The sequence below is a fragment of the Triplophysa dalaica genome, chromosome 3 (genome assembly GCF_015846415.1).
Source record: "Triplophysa dalaica isolate WHDGS20190420 chromosome 3, ASM1584641v1, whole genome shotgun sequence".
Taxonomy (NCBI): Eukaryota; Metazoa; Chordata; class Actinopteri; order Cypriniformes; family Nemacheilidae; genus Triplophysa; species Triplophysa dalaica.
In genome coordinates, this window is record NC_079544.1 from 26,971,280 (window position 1) to 26,997,027 (window position 25,748).

Sequence of the window (25,748 nt, forward strand, 5' to 3'; positions counted from 1 at the left end):
GTCAAGAAAGTCTTTCATCTTTACATTCTGTCTTCAATTTCACACAAATCTTCAAACAAAACTAAAGATTACAAAGCTGTGAATAGGTCCTATAGCCTGGCCAGAATGAGTGACAATACGATATTCGGGTGGCATCATTTTCAAATTTTTCAGATTAAATTGACAGATCATTATTTAATAGATAGAACAAATAACAAGCTTTCAATGTTTCATTGTTTACTTGTCGGCTGGACAATTGTATAATATATCACTTAACATTATGCCAATAGAATGTGTGAATAACCATTTTTCTATCAATTTCTTCCATTTCCATTTATTTACAGCGATGCCATGGTGAAATGCATGTACACTGGCAAGTCTCTCACAACAGTTTACAATAAACACTGAATTCATTTCACAATTAATATGCAACCATATTAAAACCATAGATATCATTAAATAAGCTATATATAAAAATAAATGCACTTCATTACCCTGTGTCTGAATAAAGCTATGTTACAAACATAAACAAAGGCTTCAATGTTAAGTCAGTTAGAGTACTTTTGTCAAAAAAAAGACATCACATGCATTAATGAACATTACACTTTTGAACGACCAACCATGTGTTGGCCTTGTTACAATGTTTGGGTGCACAATGTATAAAGATCACATTTAAAACCGAAGCACCCACAGACACCAGTGAACTTAACCAAACCCGGATATATTGAAAGCATATTTGTCGATTGATACTGTACATCCTAAAATGTCAAGTAAAAACATGACTTTACTGTCAAAAAATGATGTGATAAGTCATGGCAAAATACAGTTTTTAAATTACCTCATCAAATTAATGTGAGCAATTTCAAGTTATAGCAGTAGTCATGATTCAAAGACTTGGGTTCTGTTCTAAAGATAAAATAGGTGGAAAGATTTTAGAGTGTTTTGGTTTTTTACATATCGAGCTGCATTTACACTGTAAATCTTCTTTCTTGCAAGACAGATATCAAAAATACACTTGCCTGGCCAAGAAAAGAGTCATTTCATTTAGATTGAAATGATCACTATAAAACCCAAATCAAGCTAAGAAAACCAACATGACCTGAACCCCAGTGATAGTCTTTGGGATGTCCTGGTGAAGACTTGGTCGATTCGCTTTGACTCGTATGTCATAAATATAAGATCTTGTCGAAAAATGCTGCACATGGCAAGGTTGTTGATAGATTGCATGACAAATGTCTGTCGTAGCCAAAGTTAAATATACAAAATATTAAAGGGCACGACTTTATTTTTGGCCAGGCAGTCTGGGTAAAATTCAAACCGCTGTATGTTGTATGTTGAAGCTACACTGTTTCAACGTTTTTAACTCCAACTCCAGGCTATCTGGAAAACCAAGTTTACTAAAGGAATAGTTCACCCAAGCATGGAAATTCTTTCGCAATTTATTCACCCTCGTGTCATTCTAAATCTGTATACATTTCTTTCTTCTGCAGAACACAAAATGAAGATTGTTTTTGAAGAACATTGTTAACACAATAACATTGGACCCCATTGACTTCCACTGTATGGACACAAAAAACTGAAACAATTCTCAAAATATCTTCCTTTGTGATCTACAGAAGAGAGTGCTATTATTCAGGTTTTCAACTACATGAAGGTGAATAAATTATGAATATTTTTTTTATTTTAAGCTATGTAGCCACTACTAGAGTTACAGCTTTGTTGAAAAATAACCCACACATACATACAAATGACAGTTTAGAATTTTGGTGTCTGTAATGTTTTGTTCATATACGTCTGTATTTGCAACCCAGTTTCACTTGTCAGATCTTCTTACTTTTTCCTAAAAACAAAACAAAAACACACATTAGAACACATGCATGTTTCTGACACCAGCACAGTCAATGAAGATATGATGATGATGATAATTCAGATTGGGGCGCATGAACCTGGTGAATGCTACAGTGATTTGGAGGGTTGGGTCGATCTGTGCTACAGATTTCACAGCCTGGTCTTGTGGATTTATTTATGAATGTACAGGAAGGGCAGGACCACCCCAACTAAAGAGAGAGACAGAGAGAGAGAAACAAATCCCACTATTAGCTAAGCAATTAAACTACATTACATAAATATAAGTTATAAAGTTTATTCAAAACTAGAGTTATTACAACCTTGTAATTCTGCAAAGTATATCTGGGACCAACACATTTCTAAACCATCAGGATTGTAAATAATTAAGCCTTGTAAACATTAGCAATGTACTTAAACGGTAAATGTCTGTCAGATTATGTAATTATTACCTGTGTGTTACTGGATTTCAGTTTGGACCCTCCGAGTTGCAAAATATCAAGGTTAATGATGTCATTGACGTTAGGTTTCTCTGTGCCAGTACCACCTGCTCAAGCAGACAACCACAATATATCAAGTCCTGACTATGACCAGATGCAATTATTGCTAATAATCTAATCAGAATCATTAACGATTACAATTCACTTACTGTACTGTCATACTTTTGAACTTACTGTCCGATTCAGCTTTATTTACAATTTAGTATTACTCTCTCTCATTAAAGGGGGCATATGAACAATTTTAACTTGGGTTTTTGGTGCAATACAATGAGTTTATTTGTTTTTAAGGTTCTAAAATGCGTACGATTTTTACAACACTCATCGCTCTGAAAGCTCAGTGTGCTCTGATTGGCCAGTTGATCAGTGCGTTGTGATTCGCCGAATACCTCATACGTATGAAGAAATGTGAAGCCCTTTTCCATAACAGCAACCATCCAGGACGAGGCCGATTGTCAGTTATTCTCCCCTCTCACTCGGAGACGTTTCACGTCACAACAGTTGAAAAAGCAGTATGCTAATACCTGCAGTGTCTGATTAAATCATGAAACCAGCGGATCAAAACCGCATATGCAGGCGTAGCGGAGGCTGGAGAGTGTGTGAAAGCCTAGAGGGCGCACCTCTCATGGGTCAGTTTGCCTTGCTACCCACTTGGAGTGGATTCGCATCGGACCGATAATAATATATAGCATAAATACAAGAACATGAGTGCATAAAGAGTAAAACCAGCATCTAGTTGGGATAATGTAACCAGAAGGACGCTTTACAGAGGTATGTTTTTATTTCGTCTCATGCATTTCTGCTGTGACATGGCGGCTGCAGCACCATGGCTGTGATGACTGAATATTTGGGCGGCATCATGCAAACATGACTACATACTGACATTTGTTAATTTTGACAGCAAGTTTTGATTTAGTTCTAGTCATAGTCTTTTGACGTAAATGCAATTTAGATTAAGTCACATTTTACTCAACACCATCGTTTTAGTTTTAGTCTAGTTTTAGTCTACGAAAAATGAAAAACATTTTAGTAAAATAAATATAGATTATATTTAGTCTCCTAAAATCAAAATGGATTAGCTTTCCTTTGGCTCAGTTGTAAGAGCATGGCATTAACAATGCCCAGGTAATGGGTTCGATCCCAAAGAATTGCAGAAACAAATGTATAGGATAATGCAATGTAAGTTGCTTTGAATAAAAGCGTTTGCCAAATGCTTGGATGTAAATCATTTACTTGGTGTAATTAAATGTTCCATACAAAGATTCAACTGTTTTGATATCATTTATTTCACCTTAGAACGAAATTAAACCAGGTCTTTAATTTTATTTTTCAGAAAAAAATCAGCAAATAGATATGCATTTTTGGAACACAGAACATTAGACCATGAACGACATGTTCCAGTTCATTCAAACCCATTTGACTCAAATGACTCGTTACGTAGGGCGTATTCATTCAGTTCATTCAACCAATGAATGCTCTCACACTCAAACGCTATTGGCTCATGGCATGCCTCTTTGAAGAAAATAGCTGCCTGCACTGTCTTTGCTTTAAACAGTAGTTGATGAGGAATAGCTTTCAAAAAGTCATAAATTGCATTAGATTTCTTTAGTCATGTAAACATGTTACATATTTTGATCGAATTTACAGTTTAACTCACATCATTACTTCACTAATGAGTAGAAGGCAGCGCTGGTTTTTCTTTTGGCTGACTTTGTGGCATTTCACATTATGCAGCAGCTTGTGTTAGATGATAAGTAAACAGGCATTTCTTGTTAATGCATTCAGTTTTATTTAGTTATCGTCCTTTTTTCGTCAGTGAAAACATGTCGTTAACGATTACTTTTCTTCTTAGTTTTTGTCAACGTAATTAACACTGATACTGACGTAAAAATGTGTGGCGTGACTGAAACTAAATAACAAAGCATAAAACACAACAACAATTCCAGAAACAAAATAACAAGTCAGAAACCACAACGACAATTCAGGAAACAAAATAACAAGTTTGATAACAGTCTGTGTATCTTTTGGTCATTTGTTTTTCGGTTTGAAATTGAACAAACGGGAGTGAGAAAACGGAAATGGAAAAACGAGAATTCAAGTTGATTTTCACCGGTAAAAAACAGCTTGAAAACTTGTTTTCCGCATGTGGGTTTTATGAAACGCTCCCTTCCACTGATTGGCCAATCAAAGATCAGCAAGCAACGTTTTGGCGCACTATCACATTCAAACAAAATACCTACCTTTTACAGTTTTAATGATTTGTAGTTGTGGTTTTTGACTTGTTATATTGTTTCTGGAACTGTTGTTGTGTTTTATGGTCTCTTATTTTGTTATTGTTGATATTGCGTTGTTCTTTTATTTATTATTATTAGTGGTGGGCCGTTAACGGCGTAGACTCTTATCGCGCGATAAAAAAAATGTCGCCGTTAATCTATTCTCAAAGTTGGGTTGGGAGCTTGGTCTATACAACGCAAGCTATGATGACTTTCACCTTGATATTTTAGCGCGGATGTATACCAGCTTAACTTCACTGTACGGGGCGAGAACGAGATTTTTCAACTCGCGTGATTCGCATCATTCGCGGAAGCAGAAGCCGCCTCATCATCTCATAACCAGGGCTTCATTCGCGCGATTCGCGCAGCAAGTAGGTCTATTGGCTCTTTGCATTAACATATAAATCACTCGCGCTTGACGCGCCATTCGCGTTTGGTCTGAACACAACATAACGTTACTGTGAAATTACCGCATCAAACGTGACGTGCTAACATGGATGCAGCTATGAAGCCGCCGGGTTTGCTTCAGGGAATATTAATTTTTAAGAAACTTCCCAATAGAAACATCGACAAGACTAAGGTTGTTTGCACCTTGTGCAATGCGGAATTGGTTTAAAAAAAACACTTTCTCTCAACAGGTAGTGGTCTAGCTTTAGTTGAAACCAGTAACTTTGTATTGAGATCTAATGTATTATGGCTCCTGTATGACATATCGCTTGTTGCTCCCTCACTCTTTGTAAGTCGCTTTGGATAAAAGCGTCTGCTAAATGACTAAATGTAAATGTACTGTAGGAGCTCTTCCAGTCTCAAGTACCACCTAAACGGAAATCATCCCTGAGCTAATGTGGAAGTAAACACAAGTTCATCTTATTGAACATAATTTAATTTTCATCACCAATTATCATAGTAGAACAGCTTTCTCAAGCAGTTTGTGATGCATTTTGGAAACAGGAGATGAGCCCCTGGTCTAATGCGCCACCTGGCTTGAGAAACCCGTTCTCAAAGACTTACTTTTAGTCATTATTTGGGTAGCACACATATTCTGAATGCCTTCGGCAGAATTCAAATGAGCCATTTTAATCTAGATTAATCTAGATTAATCTTGGAATTAATCTAGATTAATCTAGATTAAAAAAATTAATCTATGCCCACCACTAATTATTATTAATGTTTTTATTTCGCTTTCAGATTTGTATTTAGTTTTGCAATTAGTTGTTTTGTTTTGCACCTTACGGCCACCGTACTTTATTTGCACAAACAGTTATATAACACACTAAATCAAAAGCAAAACAAGAAATCCTGTCATAAAACGCCTTTAAGAAAATGTGACATTGTTGTCTTAAAATCAATAAATACTGTCATACTTAACCTCCCTGGCAGCCAAGAGGCAGACGCAGGATGATAACAAGAGGCGAGAGAATTTATCTATACATACAACTGCGGAAATAATTAAGAGAAATGCTGATCTGAAATGCAATGGTCTCTTAATTTTTTCTGCAATGTATATATACTGTATATATACTGAACAAAAAGGAAGAAAGATGCGAGATTGTGAGACTAGTGAGCTCACCTGAGCTGCTGTGAGTAAATCGAGGAGGTAGCGTGCTGTATCCTCTCCAGTCATGGCTAGCAGGGCTGCTGCTGCTGCTGGCTGTCGTGAGGGCAGGTGTGGGGTTTGGTGCCGGTGTCAACATTAGGGCGGCGTTCTCTTGCTCCTGCTGGCACTGCTGTTGACTGAGACAGGCGTGACGGGCAGACAGAAGGTAGAGGAATGCTGTGTCACCATCTCTACAGATGCCATACGACGCTAAGGAACGGACGTCAGTACACAGACACTGTCCGATCACCCAGCGCTGCACCTTGGGGTGAAAGCCATACTCAAGAAACATCTGCAAGGGAAATTGTATAACTAAAGAAAAACAGAAGGACAGCAACCAGAAAAGCTTAATTCATGAAGCGTGATCTTTTTACCTGCTGCTTCATAGAGGAAACAGTCATATGGGGAAGGATTTTAACAGTGACACAACAAGATGACGTTGTATCCTCTACTACAACAGCTAAACTGAATATACAAACAGCAGAAGGTCAGTCGGCATAATAACATAGATACATTATGACAAAAAACATAAAATATTTAATATTAAAATCCCTAAAAAATCGGACATTCTTCAAAGAACTGGTCCTTGATGGATGCCTTGAATTTGGTGGCATTTAGTGGTAAGATTGCGAATTGCAACCAAAGGCCCGCTCCATCATGCTTCCATCTCCCTTTCCAAGCACTACGGTGGCTGACACAATGCTAAGATGTCGTCACGTTTTCACTTCTTCGCTGAAGCAGATAACGTATTTAGGAAATGCGCTCTGTAGAGCAGTTTGTCAATTTAGAGCTACTGCAGAAACAACATGCTGAATTAAATGTAAGGGGACCCGTGGTGTATATGTAGATATAAATACCTCATTCTAAGGTAATAAAAACATAACACTTAATTTTGTAAGGTCTTTCTTGAGCTCTGAAAACATATTTTTGTATATTATATTCCATTTCTGTCAAACAAACAACCACCCTCATTTTTAAGTGATCCTGAACGTTATAAATACACAAATCACGGTGCTGCCCTTACAGTCCTGACTACCCTATAGACACATACAAGTGAATGGTAAAGCTGCCGTTTTTCTGGATAAAAAGAACAATACCATTTACACCTCTGTTAACTTTCACTGTAATGGCGGCGCCATTGCCGTATCGCAGAAAACAAAGTGCCCAAAGCAATGCTGAAGACTTGGTAAGGTGAATTTGATTGGAGTTGGAACTAAACAGGAAACACGTCCTCCAGGACAGGAGTGGAGGGGGAGAAAGGGGAGTTGCAACTTTTTGCTCAAATAACGGAAACTATTCTGCAGACCAATAAAAAAATTTAAGTACAAAAATAAATTGTGTTAGATGAAGTGTTGCATGTCACATAGAAAGACAAAAATGTCATGTTAACTACCCAAATGACGAAACATAGTTTTCGTTATACGCACGTACCTTATCTCGCCTTCCTCCGCATCCCTCTGCGATGGCTGGATAGTCAGTGCTATTTGATGCTGAGCCAGATCTGAGGCGTACCGCATCGCTGCACGAGTATCACCAGCCTCTATTGCTTGGGATAGCTCTATACACAACTCCTCTATGGAAGACAAAAGAGATGCATGTAAAAAAGCTGCATGTAAAATAAGGTCTGTATATTAAATAAGTTGTTTATTTGATTTTTTTTTTACGTGTTGGATTTGCAACATACATGCTCCAGACATGGTACACTGATGTAAAAAACTGAATTCATCCCATTTTTAGGATTTAACCGCTCTGAATTTGAAGCTTTTCCTCCAAAACAAAAAAAGGCCTCAAAGGCAAAAAAAAAAATATTCAGATCATAATATCAATATCACCAAGAACCCAATTTGTCATGCTATATTTCAATGGTGTTAATAGACCAATATATATTTTAATTAGAGGTGCTCCGATTGATCGGTGGCCGATCATAATCGGCCGATAATCACTTTGGGAAGTATGATCGGCGGTCTCTAAAAAGGCCGATCCAGAAAAGCCGATCAGATGACGCAAAATTGACGAGACATTTATTTTACGCGATATGAAAATGGCTTCACCGGTCTGGCAATTCTACAAGGTGTGTGAAATAGACAATGCTTTATCAATCTGATACGTGTGTACTATGTGAATTCCACGATGCGAGAAGCACCCAAAACATTTTTACACCAACAACCTCTTTAGACGTTTGAGGGTTAGTCACGTAAAGGAGTGCGAGTAGTTTTCAAAGTTAGCCTCGCGCAAAGTGAGCGGCAGTTCAGCAGCTCGAGCGCCACTCAGATGCAGAGATCGCGTCAACCAAAGATTCATTTGTTCTACCAGTGATAGAAATATCTAAAGTTAATCGTCATTTTGACGCACTACAATAAAGGCGATTTGTAATTCCCCTTTTTATCATTTCGTGTCATTAGAACGTGATCGTGAAGAACGTGATTGTGAGCGGAAGGAGGTAGACTATCGCGAAGGGACGTGTGTTTCTATTCATGATCTTACTCTCAAATGTCTGCTCAGTTTTGCTAAACGCGCATGTGGTCAACAGAGACTCGAGATGCATCCATCACTCCCCGCATACACACAGGCGCGATGTGGTGCCGTCTTTACAGAGTTTTTACTTCATAAAATAGCGTCTTTTTGTATCAATAATAGCTTTCAGGGAGTGGAAAAATATCTCGAACTGCGTTTTCTCTGTTCAGTGAAGCAGCACATATATGTGAAACCGGACAACAAAAGCAGTCTTATTGGTACATTTTTGGAAAATAAATGTTTTACATAATTTGAAAGCTGAATAATTAAGCTTTCTATTGATGTATAAATTGTCATGATATGATCATATCTGGCGGAGATATAACCGTTTACAACTCTGGAATCTGAGGGTGCAAAATATTCAAAATATTGAGAAAATTGCCTTTGAAGTTGTTCATAAAAGGCCCTGTTAATGGCCATCCACTCACAAAAATAAAGTTTTGATATATTTAATATATTGAATTTACAAAATATCTTAATGGAACATGAGAAAATTCAATCATTTTGACCCATACAATGTATTTTCGACTAACTAAAAATATTCCCGTGCTCCTTAAGACTGGTTTCGTGATCCAGGGTCACATATGACCAAACCACAGCTTTCTTGTGAGTACAAAACACCTTTTACAGGCACCTGTCATTGTTATTGTATGGACATAAGAACATAAACATTTGCTTGTAATTAGATTGTTATTTTATGTCCGACAACTGAAACATTGAATAATAAATGAAAAGTCTAAGTCTAGCACAACCTCTCCTCAGCTGTCAGTAACAGAGACATTTTTTAAAGCATCAACCCTACTGCAAGGACTGTAAGAAGCATAAAGAAATATCAGATTATCAGATAAAATAGTGTAATAAATTTGCTTTGATCATGGCCACTTTATATTGTGGAAGACAAAGGCTTTCTGGGACTCATGTCACATGCTGCTATGTTTTATGAAAATATGTGGTAACACTTTCCTTGAAGCATGTATGTTTAATGCATTAAAAAAGTAGTTTTCAAGCAGTGTAATGCACATTTTAATGCATTGTAATGTCTAATAGATAGTTGTTATTACAGTTAATTCATTATAACACTAAGCAATTAAATGTAACACGACACATTTTAAATTGGTTATAATTATTTACAACTACATATAATGCATTACAACTAGTGGTGGGCATAGATTAATTTTTTTAATCTAGATTAATTCCAAGATTAATCTAGATTAATCTAGATTAAAATGGCTCATTTGAATTCTGCCGAAGGCATTCAGAATATGTGTGCTACCCAAATAATGACTAAAAGTAAGTCTTTGAGAACGGGTTTCTCAAGCCAGGTGGCGCATTAGACCAGGGGCTCATCTCCTGTTTCCAAAATGCATCACAAACTGCTTGAGAAAGCTGTTCTACTATGATAATTGGTGATGAAAATTAAATTATGTTCAATAAGATGAACTTGTGTTTACTTCCACATTAGCTCAGGGATGATTTCCGTTTAGGTGGTACTTGAGACTGGAAGAGCTCCTACAGTACATTTACATTTAGTCATTTAGCAGACGCTTTTATCCAAAGCGATTTACAAAGAGTGAGGGAGCAACAAGCGATATGTCATACAGGAGCCATAATACATTAGATCTCAATACAAAGTTACTGGTTTCAACTAAAGCTAGACCACTACCTGTTGAGAGAAAGTGTTTTTTTTAAACCAATTCCGCATTGCACAAGGTGCAAACAACCTTAGTCTTGTCGATGTTTCTATTGGGAAGCTTCTTAAAAATTAATATTCCCTGAAGCAAACCCGGCGGCTTCATAGCTGCATCCATGTTAGCACGTCACGTTTGATGCGGTAATTTCACAGTAACGTTATGTTGTGTTCAGACCAAACGCGAATGGCGTGTCAAGCGCGAGTGATTTATATGTTAATGCAAAGAGCCAATAGACCTACTTGCGGCGCGAATCGCGCGAATGAAGCCCTGGTTAAGAGATGATGAGGCGGCGCTAAGGACGCGAATGAAGCCCTGGTTATGAGATGATGAGGCGGCTTCTGCTTCCGCGAATGACGCGAGTTGAAAAATCTCGTTCTCGCCCCGTACAGTGCAGTTAAGCTGGTATACATCCGCGCTAAAATATCAAGGTGAAAGTCATCATAGCTTGCGAAGTATAGACCCAGCTCCCAACCTAACTTTGAGAAAAGATTAACGGCGACATTTTTTTTATCGCGCGATAAGAGTCTCACTGCGTTAACGGCGTTAAGCCCAACACTAATTACAACACACACTATGAATATTAATAATGCATTCTACCCTTTAATAAATCTTTATAATGCATTATACATAAATGCTTCAAGGAAAGTGTTACCAAATATGTTACTTACTAATATTCATTAGTTAATTCATCACACTTTCTCTTTTGGTACTCAGAAAGCTTCAAATAGTTCCTATAATCGGTGATCGGTATCGGCCAATACAGCTTTCAGTGATCGAGGATCGGCTCAAAAAACCCTGATCGGAGCACCCCTAATTTTAATAATATAATATAGATTACCACACTGATACAGATACACAAGTGACACAACAACGGTACACAAAGGGCACTCTAGTAAGGAAAAACGTGTTGCAAACGAACAGGTGTCAATTCAAACTACAGCCATTGTAAATCATTCAAACTGTGGTAAATTAGTCAAAAACTGGATTGAAATTGCTAATAAATATATGATCAAGTAAAAGCAAGCTGAAATCAAGCCGGCACTTCCATTAGAAAACTTGTACCTTTAGTTGACATTGAAAAGGTAGAGCTTTTGTCTTCACACTTCACATACTGCAGTCCATCATGTGAGAGATGTGAAATGTTGGCAACTTTTAGACACAAAAGAATAAATAAAAAGGTTATTTGGTCATTAGCATTTTTCCAAAACCTGGAATATTTTTTGCCATGAATCATAATTACTATTCGCTCTAAATGTTTGTCACTGAGTTTTGCAAATATCAAAAAATGTATACAAAACTGCTTGTCAACTTTGATGCCAAAGTATTTAATCATTAAAAAAGTACAATGTTTCTTAAATTTTCCAAAAAACAGCAAATCTGGACATCCGAGGTTTCGTAATGTGGGACAGCGACAATACACAAAGATTAAGATTTCTTCCTGACTCCATTGATGGGTGACTATGAAAAGGTATGTGAAAGTGTTTCTCTGAATTCATACATGGTTGAAGATTAATGTATTTAGACGGATACTCAAAATATATGTCACTGCACAAGTGGTTTTGGGATATATTGTGCCTTAGATCCAACATTTATTGTTTAAGCACTGATCCCATTCCAACTTTGAAAACTACAGCCTTAAATCAACATCATCATTATCATCTTGTCAATTCTTAATGGTAGTCAATGGCAAGTGTAGCTCGTCACTAGGAATCAATCTAAATGACACACGGTCACTGCCGTATGGAAAGGTTTAACTGTTGGTAATGCTTTCAATTCTCTAAATAAATAAGCTTCTTCCTACCGGAGCTTTACTCTAACACTCCACTGTCTGCCTGCTTAAAACTTAACACTGTGGCAAATACTCATTTACAAGAGAAGAACTGCCTGGTATCGGACAAAGGAAAGTGGCAGCAGACCTCTGTGTGCCTCTCGCAGTGAAGACATCATGACAGTGGCCCACTCCTGAGCCTCCTGCTCGCTGCGGAAGGTAAATGTGAGGCTGTCGTGGGGTGGTTTGCTGAGACGCAGTTCATGACATCGAGCCGATGTGACCTCATACTTCACCGAGCGCAGATCAAATTCTGCTAGAGACTGAAAGAGAGAGAATAGCTTATCCTAAACATCAACAATCTTATGTTATTTACAAAACAGGTCCATTCAGTCTATTCTATGTATATGAACACTATTAGGTTTTCTATAGATATATTACAGTCTTATACCCCTTGACAACTCTGAGATGAACACAATGAGATGTCAACCTTCTAGCTTAGCAAAAATGCCTTTTTAGAAATTAGTGCGCTAGATGTTTACTTGCGGGTACTTTACAGTACGGTTAATGAACTGTAGGAACAAACAGGACATGACAGGCTGACAGACAGTTATGATCTGATAAAGGTGATGGAGGTGTGAATGATGCTGATGTACCACGCTGCGTCCTCCACGGTCGGTGTGTCTGAGCGTGAGCGTGAAGTGTCCCGCGCGGCTCGCGTTCATGCTGAGCTGCAGCCGCAGAGAGTCGGAGCCCACGCGTAGCGGCCGAACGGACACGCGCACCGACATCAGGACCGTACTGCAGCCCGAGCTCACAGACATGCTTTCAGCAGGGCGATCAGTACAGCTCAATAATAAAAACCGTTAACATCATCATCATCATCATCATCATCACGAGTGACGGGCAGCTCGTTTCAAAACAGGAAGAGGTCCGTCTGGTATTTACTGCCCCCTTGTTATTACTGTAATACACAGTTCCGAACGTATACAGAGAAAAACAAAATACATATTTCAATAAGTAAATGTCATTTTATACGGTCTATGGTTTACGTATAAAACGTGTTTAATGCATTTGCTTAGATTATAGCTACTTGCAAGCATCATATAAAATCGCAATCGCAGTTTATATGATACAATTTTTTTTTTGAATGTTACCATTCTAAGATTTTGGGGGGTGATTTTTCTCTTTGTACGTCAAAGAGAAAAGTAGTTATAGTTGTGATTTTAAACTTCAAAAGATGTCTTAATATATTTAAATATATATATATATATATATATATATCTGCGATGGGTTGGCACTCCATCCAGGGTGTATCATGCCCGATGACTCCTGAGATAGGCACAGGCTCCCCGTGACCCGAGGTAGTTCGGATAAGCGGTAGAAAATGGAATGGAATATATATATATTGATTTTATGGTGAATCTTATGATTTTAGTTGATGATTTCCTATCCATAATAGTAAAAAGGTAATAAAAATGTAAAGACTAAAAAGTAAAAAATTGGAAGTAACATTATGCTCTCTTTTAAATATTAGGTTGTATTTCTCAGTATTTTGGTAGTTGTATGTACATTTATTTATGTGTTCCAAGGTCTAAAACAACCCAACACAACATTTCCTAAAAATAATACTTTTCATTTTGCTTTAAGTACTCATTGTCATTGAAATCCTCTCGTGGTTGGGGATACTAATATGTCTGCCTGGTGGCTTCATCTCCTTTTTTATAAGGCATGTTTGCCTATTTAACTTGGCTTAATCGAATCAATGTCAGGCTAACAGGCTTTGATTGAAGCGTTGCTTATGATCCAGTGCAGAAGTACATCACTGGGTTTACACAGCTGTTGAAATAGGCTACTTAGGATCACCTTTAACCAACACTAACCGGCAGCTACCATACTTCAAAACCTACCTGTCCAGCTTCTGCTGCTTTTTTAACAGAGAGCTAACTGCAAATTTTAAATAAAAACTGCCCAGAATAGCATTTGTAATGTTTGCCTATACTCTCTATTATACCCTAAAATAAAACATAAAGGTTAAATCCTTCAAAAATCTTTCATTTTATTTGCATTTTTGTGTAATTCCATATTCCATCTTAATTTTATCCACAAAACATCTATAATAGCCTATTTTCAATATATTACACATTTGTAGTCATGTCGATCCAGGTTTTTACTCAGTCCTGTTACCCTACCACTTGATCTCTTCTGAAAAACGTTCCACAAGACACATTTACTTTCATCATCTGCAAAATTATTTGTTACTTTAAAAACGTTTTAACCGGGTAGGATACAGCAAACATGCGACGTCAAGCAGATGTTCAGATCAGTGGTGTAGTTGGGGCAGGCACACATACGCCGTATGCTTACTTTTTCCGAAGTGCTGTTTGCGTATAACGACTTCTAAAGATCTATATTAGCGTATGGCCACTTGTTCTCCAGCTTAACGTCTCCAAGCTGCTTTTGTGGTTGCTTTCCCTTTAACCGTATCGCATTCACATATCAGTCATACAATTGGTGCACTTCTTTAGAAAATTCACAAAATGTCATGCGGCCCCACCTCCGACAACCACCCCAAGCGCATCATCTTCAGTGTTGACAACTCGCCTCTGAGGAGCTCATCCAATCAATGACTGAAAGGGTCCTGCTGAAGCCGTCAGCTAATATTGATAAAACTGATCACTTTTAGTCAAAGCTGGTTTAAAGGGCTCCTCTCATCTGGCATTGACACTGAATTCACGGGTTCTCTTGCGCTGCTTTATCTCTTTACGATATTCTGTGCATCGCAAAACTTTGGTATCTGTCACAACTTTTAATACTAATTTTCTTTAAATGACACATGATGAAATGAAACAAAGCACTTACATAGCCCTACTGTTTAAAGTCAGAATCCTTACATTTTCTATGCATCCTCGTTCCCATTAAAGTCATTGCAAAGACCTTATTTTTTTCCAATTCTATAACTTCATATTCAAAGCATAAGTGAAGAATAATGCATAAATATTTAACTGAAATAATTGTCATGTATTACTAGAAAAACAAATCAAACAAACACACTGACCCTGTCTTTTGGCCATGTGTGGTCGGGGTTATCGTTGTATAGTAGAGTACACCACTTTTTTCTTTAGGAGTACACCACTGCTTATGACGAATGCAACCAAAGAGGTTTAGGCCAACGTAAGAGGGGATAATTATTAAGAAAAGTAAGTAAATAACCAAACAAACACACACACACACACACACACACACACACACACAAATAGTTCAGTTTTTACAAGCGTAGCACGTGTGCGCATTGGACTAAATTGACAGTTAACCTCCTTAGGCCTGTTCGGCCTAGATGCGCTGTCTAGCACGCTGCTCATTTAAACTGACCGGAAGCATGAACCCCGATCAAAAGGGAACGAGACATTGGTCGACAATGGAAGGAAAGCCCACACCAAAAGCTTACAGCACCTGGTATTCCCAGGCGGTCTCCCATCCAAGTACTAACCAGGCCCGACCCTGCTTAGCTTCCGAGATCGGACGAGATCGGGCGCTCTCAGGGTGGTATGGCCGTAAGCGAACGACGATATTAAAAGCGGGTTCTTATAGCGCTCAACCCCCGGCCGGCTCTCTCTGACCCGTTCGCTTTAGAACTCACGTGCCTCCGTTTCGTATTTGGACTGTCTTAAAGACAGGCCTAATATCAAGTGGAAATTAAACTTATATTTTACCTTCGTTTTCATTCGTCACATATTCCGTCCGTGCATATTTCTAATTCAGTATTAGTCTGACTGACGCCTACAAACGAACCTTTCATTTTACACGGCTATGGTGTCTCGAATGCTTTACGCTTGCCGTTCATTTTTCCTAGTCTGAAGTACGCCTTTCGACTCGCTATCATTTTTTGTAAAGATTTACTTTGCTCAGGCCGGAGGAGTCGACTCGACTCGCAAATCCTTGCCGTGTTATACAATTGGCATTTATGCTAAAGAAAAGACAGAGTCTTGAAAGACAATCTTACATCAAACTCCTGTAGACTTCATTTTTTTGTCGCACGTTCCTGTCTCTTCGCAATTTTGCGTGTACTTTTAAAAAACAATTAAGAGTAGACTGTAAATCTATTTTGCGATGCACCTTTCTTGTTGCGTCTCTATATCTACTTTTCTGATACCGAAAAACCAAGAAACAAACAAAAAGGAGAGTTAAAGAGAGAGGCGACGTGGAACAAAAATTAGCTGGAGCTATCTCACTAGTCATAAATAATAAGCTACATATATGACACCTATAAGCAAACATGTTTTTAAAACGCAAGCTGGACGTTGTCAAGACCAGAGGCCTGTTGCACGAAAGTAGAATTAAGACATCCGGGATAAATGACACAGCTGAGCTCAATGAAGCCAAAACATGTGCGTCCAGGCTTAATTGGTTGCACAAAGACCAAGCCAGGATGAGCAGACACGGATTCATTAAGCCAGGTGAAACCAATCCTGGATAGGTGCGCGCTCACGGCTCACTCAAATAGACCCCGCCACAGATCACAGATTAACTGATTTACCATGGCAACTAGAGCCGCGTACTTTTCCCCTTCGGAAGCACAAATCCTCATGGAGGCATACGAGGAGGTAAAAGATATAATTAAGAAGAAAGGCAACACCGCCACAGTGATAAAGCAAAGAGAAAAAGCGTGGCAAAGTATTGCAGACCGCCTTAATGCGTAAATAGTGCACAATTACACACTCACCGCTCCGCTGAAACATCACAATTACAATTCAAATATTTAATTCACATCTCCAAAAACGCTGTTCTACTGTAATTATGAAACGGTTACATTTTTAATTGAAATGCACCGCAGATATGAGTGAAATTGTGTAAAGTAACTCCATCACACTGTATAAAGCTATGATAAATTATTACGAAAGCCTTACATTATTATTTAACGTTACCACGCTCAGTACGGTTTAATCTTAGCCGTTGTACTCTGTTTCTTATGTTTTTGTGTTTCTCCTGCTTTTATTAATGTAAAGCTGCTTTGACAGAATGAAACAAGTGTGAAAAGTGCTATATAAATAAAATGTAATTGATTAAATAGATGATCTATAATAATAATCACTTTAATTTATATAGTGCCTTTCAAAGGACCCAAGGTCGGTTGCTCACTGCACTGCAAAAATGTCTTTCTTACTTAGTATTTTTGTCTTGTTTTCAGTTAAAAAAAAAAAATATCTAAAAAAAAATCTTAAATATTTTCTTGAGCAAAATTACCTAGGAAAATAAGCAAAAAAATCTGCCAGTGAAACAAGAGAACTTTTCTAAAATTAAGTGTTTATGGAAAAAGTAAACTTATTTCAAAATAATTTTTCTTATTATATTGACAGATTTTTTTTGCTTGTTTTAAGCACACATTTACTTAAAGTTTATATTTTTTGTCTAAACTATACTTATTTTGCTAGGTCATTTAGGTGAATTCTCTGGTGTGTTGCTGCCAGCCTTTTCTCCTGACACCTTTCACAGACCCCCAGGAAGCACAGCAGGCCTACAACCATGCCCATGCCAGGACCAGGGCCAGAGTTGAAATGACCTTTGGCCTCCTGAAGGCACGCTCTCACTGCCTTCACAAATCAAGGGTCAGCCCTGTTAGGGCATGTGATATTACTGTGGCTTGTGCGGTCCTCCCCAATGTGGCCTGCCTGAGGAAGGAGAGGGCCCCCAGAGTGCCACCAGCCATGGAATGGGACAATCCGGCAATCTTCCCTGATGACGACAGTGGTCGGCTGCTGAGGGACCAATATGTGTTGAATTATTTTAGTTAGTATGTGTGCTTTCAATTTTGGTTAAATATGTCCTGCGGTGGCAGAGGAATTTGGGTTTTTTTGGGTTCGTTTTTTTAAGAATTTGGCCTCTTATGATGTGTGTGCGGTATACTGTGTGTAATACAAGGCTGCAGGGAGGCTACTGCATCCATTCATTTGTCTGTTCAGTTGATGTGTATGGATTTGTCCTGCATTTATTTTAGTGTGCAGACATGCAGGGTGTGTTATATACAGACCTTTGAATGTATATGTATCATTTTGTATAATATGCTTTGATTCTGTGCTTTCCATCTTGTAGAGTCACTGTGACTTCAGTTTCAAAAGGAGCTGATGGTTTACCTGCTTTGTTTTGTCCTTATTCAATAAAGGAACATAATGTTACACATTGTGTTTTTATGTTTATATGGAATGTGTATTTGTTTATATGACAGAGTACTAGGGCCACACTGAGGAAAAAGGATAAAGTCATAAATTTATGAGGCTGGTTCTTTCTGCAGAAAAGCTACATATTCTTTTTACAGTTTTGATACTTATGACAATGTGATACTTAATATTCTGGCACATCAGCATGTCTTTCTTTATGAAACCATACTGAAGTACAATTTTACGAAATGCCCCACATCTGTCATTTTAACAACTGTCCTCCTTTAAAACAACTGGTTACAATATTATGACTTGTCTTTTTTTTCCCTATGTGGCCGTAATATTCTATAATTTTATATATAGCCTTATAGTCTATGGGAAACTGTAAATTATCTAATGATAGCAACATCATCTAAAAATCATTATTTATCCAAAATGATTGAAATTAATGATCACAAACGTTTAAATAATAACAGTGGGTCTAGTTATATGTGATAACAATGTATAGTGAGCAGTGAAATAACTATTGGTTTCCATTTGTGGTGACTGCTGACTGACATTAGGGATGAGATTAAATAGATCCTGGAATTTAGCCTGGTCTGGAGCAGGCTAGCTCCACAGAATAAATCTCCATGGTAATTTATACCATAACATATCCTCCTGCCCCCTATCCAGCTTTTGTGCAACCGGATTACGGATCAATTGAGCCAGGATCACCAAGATATCCTGGCTTAATCCCTTATCCTAGTTTTGTGCAACAGGCCCCAGGTTTTGTCATGGCTTATCAGATCATGTCTGTATAACGTCCGTCAGTTCAGATCCCCTTTTGGACGTCTGTTGGACGTGCAAAACCTGTTCAATACCTAAGAGTCTGAACAGGAATTTTTTGGACATCTGTGCACATCCAAAACTGGTTCAATATCTGAATGTCTGATTAGGACGCCCTATGGACGTCTTTAGACGTGCAAAACTGTTTCAACATCTGAACGTCTGACTAGGGACCCTCTTGGATGTCTGTGCACATGCAAAACAGGTTATGAACGTCTGTGGCCCCATTTAAACGTTTGGGACTGTTTAAGAGATTTCATTGTCTGAACCAATCTGAGACGTGTCATTGTAAAATGCAAGAAGTTTTTTTTAAGTCATGTGAAATTCCTGTTAAATAAATAAAAATAATCACATTATTATGAAATGGCAATATATTTGATGCAATTGCAGAATGATTCAATTATTAAAAATGTATTTAATATACGGGTTGAGAGATGGAAACTTTCTTGGAAATTTCAGAAAATTATGGCATTTTAATTGCAAAGGAACTTGCACATTCAGTGTGTTTGTAATTTCCAGCATTAAAAGGAATTCAGTAGAACTAAAACTGTGCAAATACACTCTTTATTATTCTCAGGATCTTGCACACAGTGTTGAGCCAACAATGGGCCTGACATGTTACAGGTTTGTCACTTAATTAACATTTTACATGTATTTTTTGAGAGTGGGATCATATGCTTTTCTCTTCTTTTTGTAAACTAATAATGATTTATAAGCACACACAGTTATTATAATGAGTTTGAAGGTCCTCCGGTGACACAGGATCCTGCTGAGAAAATATAGCAAAGACATGTTTATTAGTGAGATTATGTGCTAAATCAGCATTGTTTTTCTGTGTCCCTTCAACTCATGAGTTACATTTTAAAATGACAAGTTTGGACCCAGTTAACAAATGTAAATACATGTCTTTGAATTGTACAGTGAAATGCAAAAGTCATCCAAAAATCTGACTATCAAGAAAAAGTTTCTTAATCATATGTTGTTATGCATGTATGCCTTTCAGTTTGTCTGGCGATGAGTCTTCAGTCTTTGGAATGGTGCAACTGTCTCGGTGGGAATGCTGCAACATAGTTAATTAATTTCATGTTTTTATCCACTGTTAATCGTACTCAGTCAAACATCCTACAAAATATAGAACATTCAATAAATACGTATGGTTTATTCTTTATTGAAGGTTTAGTTTTTCCATTACTGGAGTCATGTGTCCTCCAGTCCAATTGGTGGCGGTAATGCGTCATGACGCGGGTTTACCAAGCGTCAAGAAGAAGAAATGTTTCGACGCATTATACCGCGAGCCCACCGATAGAACATTGTAGCATCGAGCTTGAGGTGTAACAAGGCAGAAAAAGTTTTTTTATGTACCTTGACAAAACTGAAACGATTTAACTTTTTTTTCGTGTTAAAGAAACATAGAATATGAGAGTACGTTAATGCTTCGTGTGAAATGCTAATATTCGGTTTCCAGTGAGTGGTTATTGTTATTTATAACACCGTGTCAACACACTAGTGATTCATTTTGCTTTTTACTTCAACAGATTATTCATCGAAACTTCACGACATAAAGTTCCCGGGCAGAATAAACAAACAGCAGGTGAAATTAGTGAAAGCTGGCTGCCAAGATGGAGGGTGTTAAAGGGGAAAATGAAGATAATAGCATAACAAATACATACGAAATTAAAATAGAAGATTTCTGTGTTCAAAGAGGTTGGTCCAACTTTTGATTTTCATTTATTGATGCTAAGAAATATTAAAGAGTAAACGTCTAAGACAGTTCCCCACAATTGGTCTCTTACAAACAATAAGAGAATAAACAGAAAATAATTCCTAATGGAGTTCTAATGATTTCTTTTCTTTAAATGTTGTGCAACTGGTGCAAATAACCGATGCATTTTCGTATAGCCTACATCTTATATTTGTCTTTGAGAAATTAAAATGTGCAATCTGAAAATGTGATTTAAATTTAGCTGGATAAAATATTCATGCGCAGGCCTTTAAATGGAAGGTTCAACTGGTTTAGTTAATTTTTTTTGATCTTTGTCACACCAGCTTGTATTTTGATTCTTGATATGTTCTGTTCAGGCCTGATTGAAGTGAAAAAGGAACGTGAAGAGCAAATTGAAGTGGAGGGCCAACAACCATATCAGACACCTGATGTTTTGATGAACGAAGAAAAAACGTCTATTTGCCTAAAAACAGAGAATAATTTCTCAGAAGAAATTACAGCTCAAGGGACAGAAGTAGAAAATTCTGTGCAAGAAACTCATGGACAGAATCCTTTGAAATGCAAGCGCTGTGGAAAGTGTTTCAGATACCGTGGATACCTTGAAAACCACATGAGCGTTCACAACGAAGAAGAGTTTTTCGTTTGCCTTCAGTGTGAGAGGCGTTTCAAACACAAAGAAAGCCTTGTGAAGCATATGGCTGTTCACACTACACCAAAACCTTTCAAATGCCAACATTGTGGATCAACTTTTAAATACCTAAGACGACTTACGGAGCACATGGAAGTTCACAACCAGGGTTTCTTTACATGTCAACACTGTAAACGGCAATTCAAGTGCACAAAAAGCCTGAAAAGCCACATGGTAACTCACAGTAAAGCAAGGCCTTTCACATGCCCTCAGTGTGGAAACACCTTCAAAAACCGAGGCAGTCTCATAAACCACATGGGACGCCACACTGATGAGAGGCCGTTTAAGTGCCAGTGCTGCGGAAGAGGTTTCAAATACAAAGGTCGTCTCGATATCCACATCAGTGAGGGATGCGCAAACTTTGTTTAAAGAGTGCCACCTGGGGCATGCAGTGGTATGCAAAAGTTTATACACCCCTTGCAGAATCTGGAAAAAGCTGAAACTTTTGGAAAAATAAGAGGATTTTTTAAAATTAAGGTTCATTTTTAATTTAGTCCTGCCCTGAGCAAGTTATTTCACTAAAGAAAGGTTTACATACAGTTCACACTAAAGAATAATAACAGAATTTCAAAAAATAGCTCAGTGGAAAAGTACACAGCCCCTGGTTCTTAATACTGTATGATATTACCTAAACAATCAAGGACAGTGTTATGTTTAGTCCTAGTTGTTTAAGGGTTTCTTGTTTGTCATGAGTCATTAGACTGTCCACTGATCTTGAGAAAAATTATCCAGGTCTTCCACAATCTTTTCTTTTTCAACATTTCTGTATATTTTACTCATGTCCAGCAGTAACTTTATGATGTTGAGATTCCTCTTTTTACATTGAGGACAATCAAGAGACTCATACACAACTATTACGTTATATAGAACAATAGATTACATTCAGTGCTGCCCACAAAGCAAAACGATTAATTTAAAGTCAGGTGGGTGTAAACCTCTGAAAATGGTTTTGATGTAAAAAGATCTTAAATCTTCTGAACGACATTAGTAAAGGAATAAATAAGATGTATCAGTGAAAGAATAACAATTTAAACCATGACTCAAGACAAACAAGAAACACTTATGACTAAACATAAAATTCATTGATTGTTTAAGTAACATCATACATTATTAAGAATCAGGGTCGTCTTAACTTTTGCACTGAGCTAATTTTTTATTTCTGAGAAATTCTGTTATTATTAAGTGTGAACTTTATGTTTAGTGAAATAACTTGCTCATGGCAGGACAAAATTAAAAATAAACCTTCATTTTCAAAAATCCTCTTATTTTTCCAATAGTTTCAGCCTTTTCCATATTCTGAAAGGGTTTTGTAAACTTGCATACCACTGTATATACACATAACATATGACCACCTTCCTAAAAACATTTTGTGACCCACTTTTGCTGCCAAAACAGCCCTGACCCATCGAGGCATGGACTCCACTACTGTTCCTTAATGGGACCACTTTTGGCAGATAATGACCACTGCAGACTGGGAACACCCCACAAGAACTGCAGTTTTGGAGATGCTCAGACCCAGTTGTCTAGTTATCACAATTTGGCCCTTGTCAAACTCTCTTAAATCCTTACGCTTGCCTGTTTATCCTGCTTCCAACACATCATTTTTAAGGACGAAATGTTCTCTTGCTTCCTAATATATCCAACTTATGAAGTTACAATCAGTGTTGTTCACTTCATCTGTTAGTGGTCTTGATGTTATGCCTGAACGATGTATATGAAGAGTTAAGATGCGAAACCTTCTAAAAGCCTTATCTGTCAAATGAGATTGTAGTTAACAACACTCTGACCAGTCAGTCTGCAATATCTTAATGGAACTGAACCTAGGAGCCTGTCTCAAGTTTAGAATGTTTTTCATCTGAACTTATAACATATATATTTAGCTGCATTATCAATGTATGTTTGAATACGTGGAATGTACATCAGTGAATATACTGGAATAAATGAATACACCCATTTCATTTTATAAATCTTTTTCCTTTAGTTCTAGAAGCAGGCGCATAGCATAAACTGCCGTTTATACTTCCGTTTAGTGCTGTAAAACCATTAGGTATTCCATTTGAGACCATATAAGCGTTCTACAAGTCACACACCTTTTTTTTGTGCTGACTTGAATGAAAGTATTAAGTTGTCAAAATCAGAAGGTAAAAGCACCGTACGCAAAAAAGCTATTTGGATAGCGAGACTAAAAGGAAGGAATTTGTTTACCACCAATGTAAAACAGTTGGCATTGTGAAGATTAGGGAATAGTAATTAGAATTGATGTGAAGATTGTCAAGAATAAGTCATGGTAGAGCATGTACTTGTTAGTTTTAGAAAGTATGAAGAAGAGAGGGAAAACATGAGAGAGAGAATGCTAAAGGTATGGTAGACTAAAGTGGGTGTAAGTAAATAAAACATTTGCAAAGACTTCATTGAAGAACCTTGGTACTCCAGTCTTGTTTCTCTCATCGACAAACATTTGGAGGAGAAAGTGTAAGACTTCACGTAGGAGCCTTTAAATCTCAGATGAATAGATGATGTTGAAAACAAGTAGTAGTAATGACAACAAGGATGCTCAGAACAACAAGAGGCTGATGTTAAGAATGTAAGAAATTGACATTGCAGCGAGCAAATGGGTTACGAAACCACTAAAACATCTTTGCACTAAAGATTTACAGATTTTTATTATAATGTTTACAATTCGGGAACACAAAATGTTATCATAATAAAGAGACCTTGGACAAAAGATAATTTGAGATAGGAATAAATTGTGTTTTATTGCATTTTGCATTTATTGCATATTGCAAAAATCAAGAAATAGTGGGGGAAAAGACAGGTCCAGGACTGATATCCTCATCCTACGTAATATTTTTAAAAGACTGTTTAACACTGTTTAAAATATATCTACATTTAAAAACAATTAAATGGTTTTAAATGGTTATGGTAGTGGAATTGTTTACACTTTTTGAAAAAAAAAGTAAATAACTGTGAGTAAAAGTTTTAAATATCGTTAAAAATATAAAGTACATTTGTTGAGAAAAGTGATTTTAACAAAATTATGTTTGACATTTTGAGACCAAGATTTTCATGAGAATTAACCTAAGTACATCCGAAAGGTGGAAGCAATGCAATACTTTGCACACTTTGGATGCGAAGAAGAAGTTAAGAAGCTCCACATCTGCTCCTCGTCTCAGGAAAGGTTTGAAATACTTCTTTTATTTACTTTAGATTAGATTTAATTACGTAATAATGCATTGCATTCTTTCATAACAACTTTGTGTAAAAACACAAATATCTTGAAAATAACAGCAAAAATCAATGTGACACATTGACGTTATTGTAAAAATAAGTGATCGAGAAGCGCACAGAAGGATGAGAATGAAGACACTAAAGCCACGTTCACACTGCCACCAAAATCCGAGATCTGTTTACTGCATGACAGTGTGAACAGGACAAACCAGATGGAATCTGATCTTTTTTAATCAGAATCAAATAACTTTATTGCCAAGTATGTTTGCACATACAAGGAATTTGTTTTGGTGACAGGAGTATCCAGTACACAGAATCAGCAACAACACACAGAGACCATCAAACAATAAAAAACAGTTACAAAGATGATTTAAATAAGGGCCTATGGGTATAAAAAAATTAAGAAATACAATACAATGAACATAAGAGTAAAGCTATAGAGAGTAAAGTTATGTGTGTATGTAAATATGTACAAGTAAAAAATAAGGATAGACTATTGTAGTAAAAGGTATGTGTTATATACAGCAGAATGAAATATTATTTACAGAAAAAGTTGTATAAAAATACATCATGTATAAAAGAACATTTAACTGCTCAAGAGGTAGATGGCCTGAGGGAAGAAGCTATTTGTGTGTCTGGTTGTTTTGGTGCTCAGTGCTCTGTAGCGCTGACCAGACGGCAGCATTGTGAAGAGATGATGACTTGGATGTGATAGGTCCAGGGTGATTTTCTGAGCCTTTTTCCTCACTCTGGATGTATACAGTTCATGGAGGGTGGGCAGGGGAGCACCAGTGATCTTCTCAGCAGTCCGAACCATCGTCTGTAGTCTTCTGATGTCTGACTTTGTGGCTGAGCCAAACCAGACAGTGATGGATGTGCAGAGGACAGACTCTATGACTGCTGAGTAAAACTGTTTTAATAGCGTTTGTGGTAGGTTAAACTTCTTCAACCTCTGCTGGGCT

The 25,748-nt window shown here is 37.3% G+C and overlaps 2 protein-coding genes and 1 non-coding gene across 6 annotated transcripts; 1 reads left to right on the top strand and 2 right to left on the bottom strand.

Moving 5' to 3' along the window:
• Positions 1-199: 199 nt before the first annotated feature.
• Positions 200-13,106, bottom strand: sharpin (SHANK-associated RH domain interacting protein). Its single transcript, XM_056744236.1, has 9 exons — positions 12,821-13,106; positions 12,313-12,487; positions 11,459-11,545; positions 7,623-7,764; positions 6,566-6,656; positions 6,165-6,483; positions 2,277-2,371; positions 1,926-2,036; positions 200-1,819 (listed from the first exon to the last, which is right to left on the bottom strand). The coding sequence occupies exons 1-9, from the start codon at positions 12,986-12,988 to the stop codon at positions 1,793-1,795; spliced, it is 1,215 nt and encodes a 404-aa protein (XP_056600214.1). The 5' UTR covers positions 12,989-13,106; the 3' UTR covers positions 200-1,792.
• Positions 13,107-15,605: 2,499 nt separating this feature from the next.
• On the bottom strand, positions 15,606-15,724 carry LOC130418545 (5S ribosomal RNA). Its single transcript, XR_008906354.1, has one exon. It is a non-coding gene; the product is annotated as a 5S ribosomal RNA (ribosomal RNA).
• Positions 15,725-20,424: 4,700 nt separating this feature from the next.
• Positions 20,425-23,511, top strand: LOC130418226 (oocyte zinc finger protein XlCOF19-like). 4 transcript variants are annotated; one of them, XM_056744246.1, is made up of 3 exons: positions 20,425-20,476; positions 20,683-20,851; positions 21,227-23,511. In XM_056744246.1, the coding sequence occupies exons 2-3, from the start codon at positions 20,767-20,769 to the stop codon at positions 21,925-21,927; spliced, it is 786 nt and encodes a 261-aa protein (XP_056600224.1). In that variant the 5' UTR covers positions 20,425-20,476; positions 20,683-20,766; the 3' UTR covers positions 21,928-23,511. The 4 variants fall into 4 exon arrangements, with proteins under 4 accessions (XP_056600224.1, XP_056600223.1, XP_056600222.1 ...); XM_056744245.1 differs by having other exon boundaries at positions 20,427-20,611; XM_056744244.1 differs by having other exon boundaries at positions 20,427-20,569.
• The last annotated feature ends 2,237 nt before the right edge of the window (positions 23,512-25,748 follow it).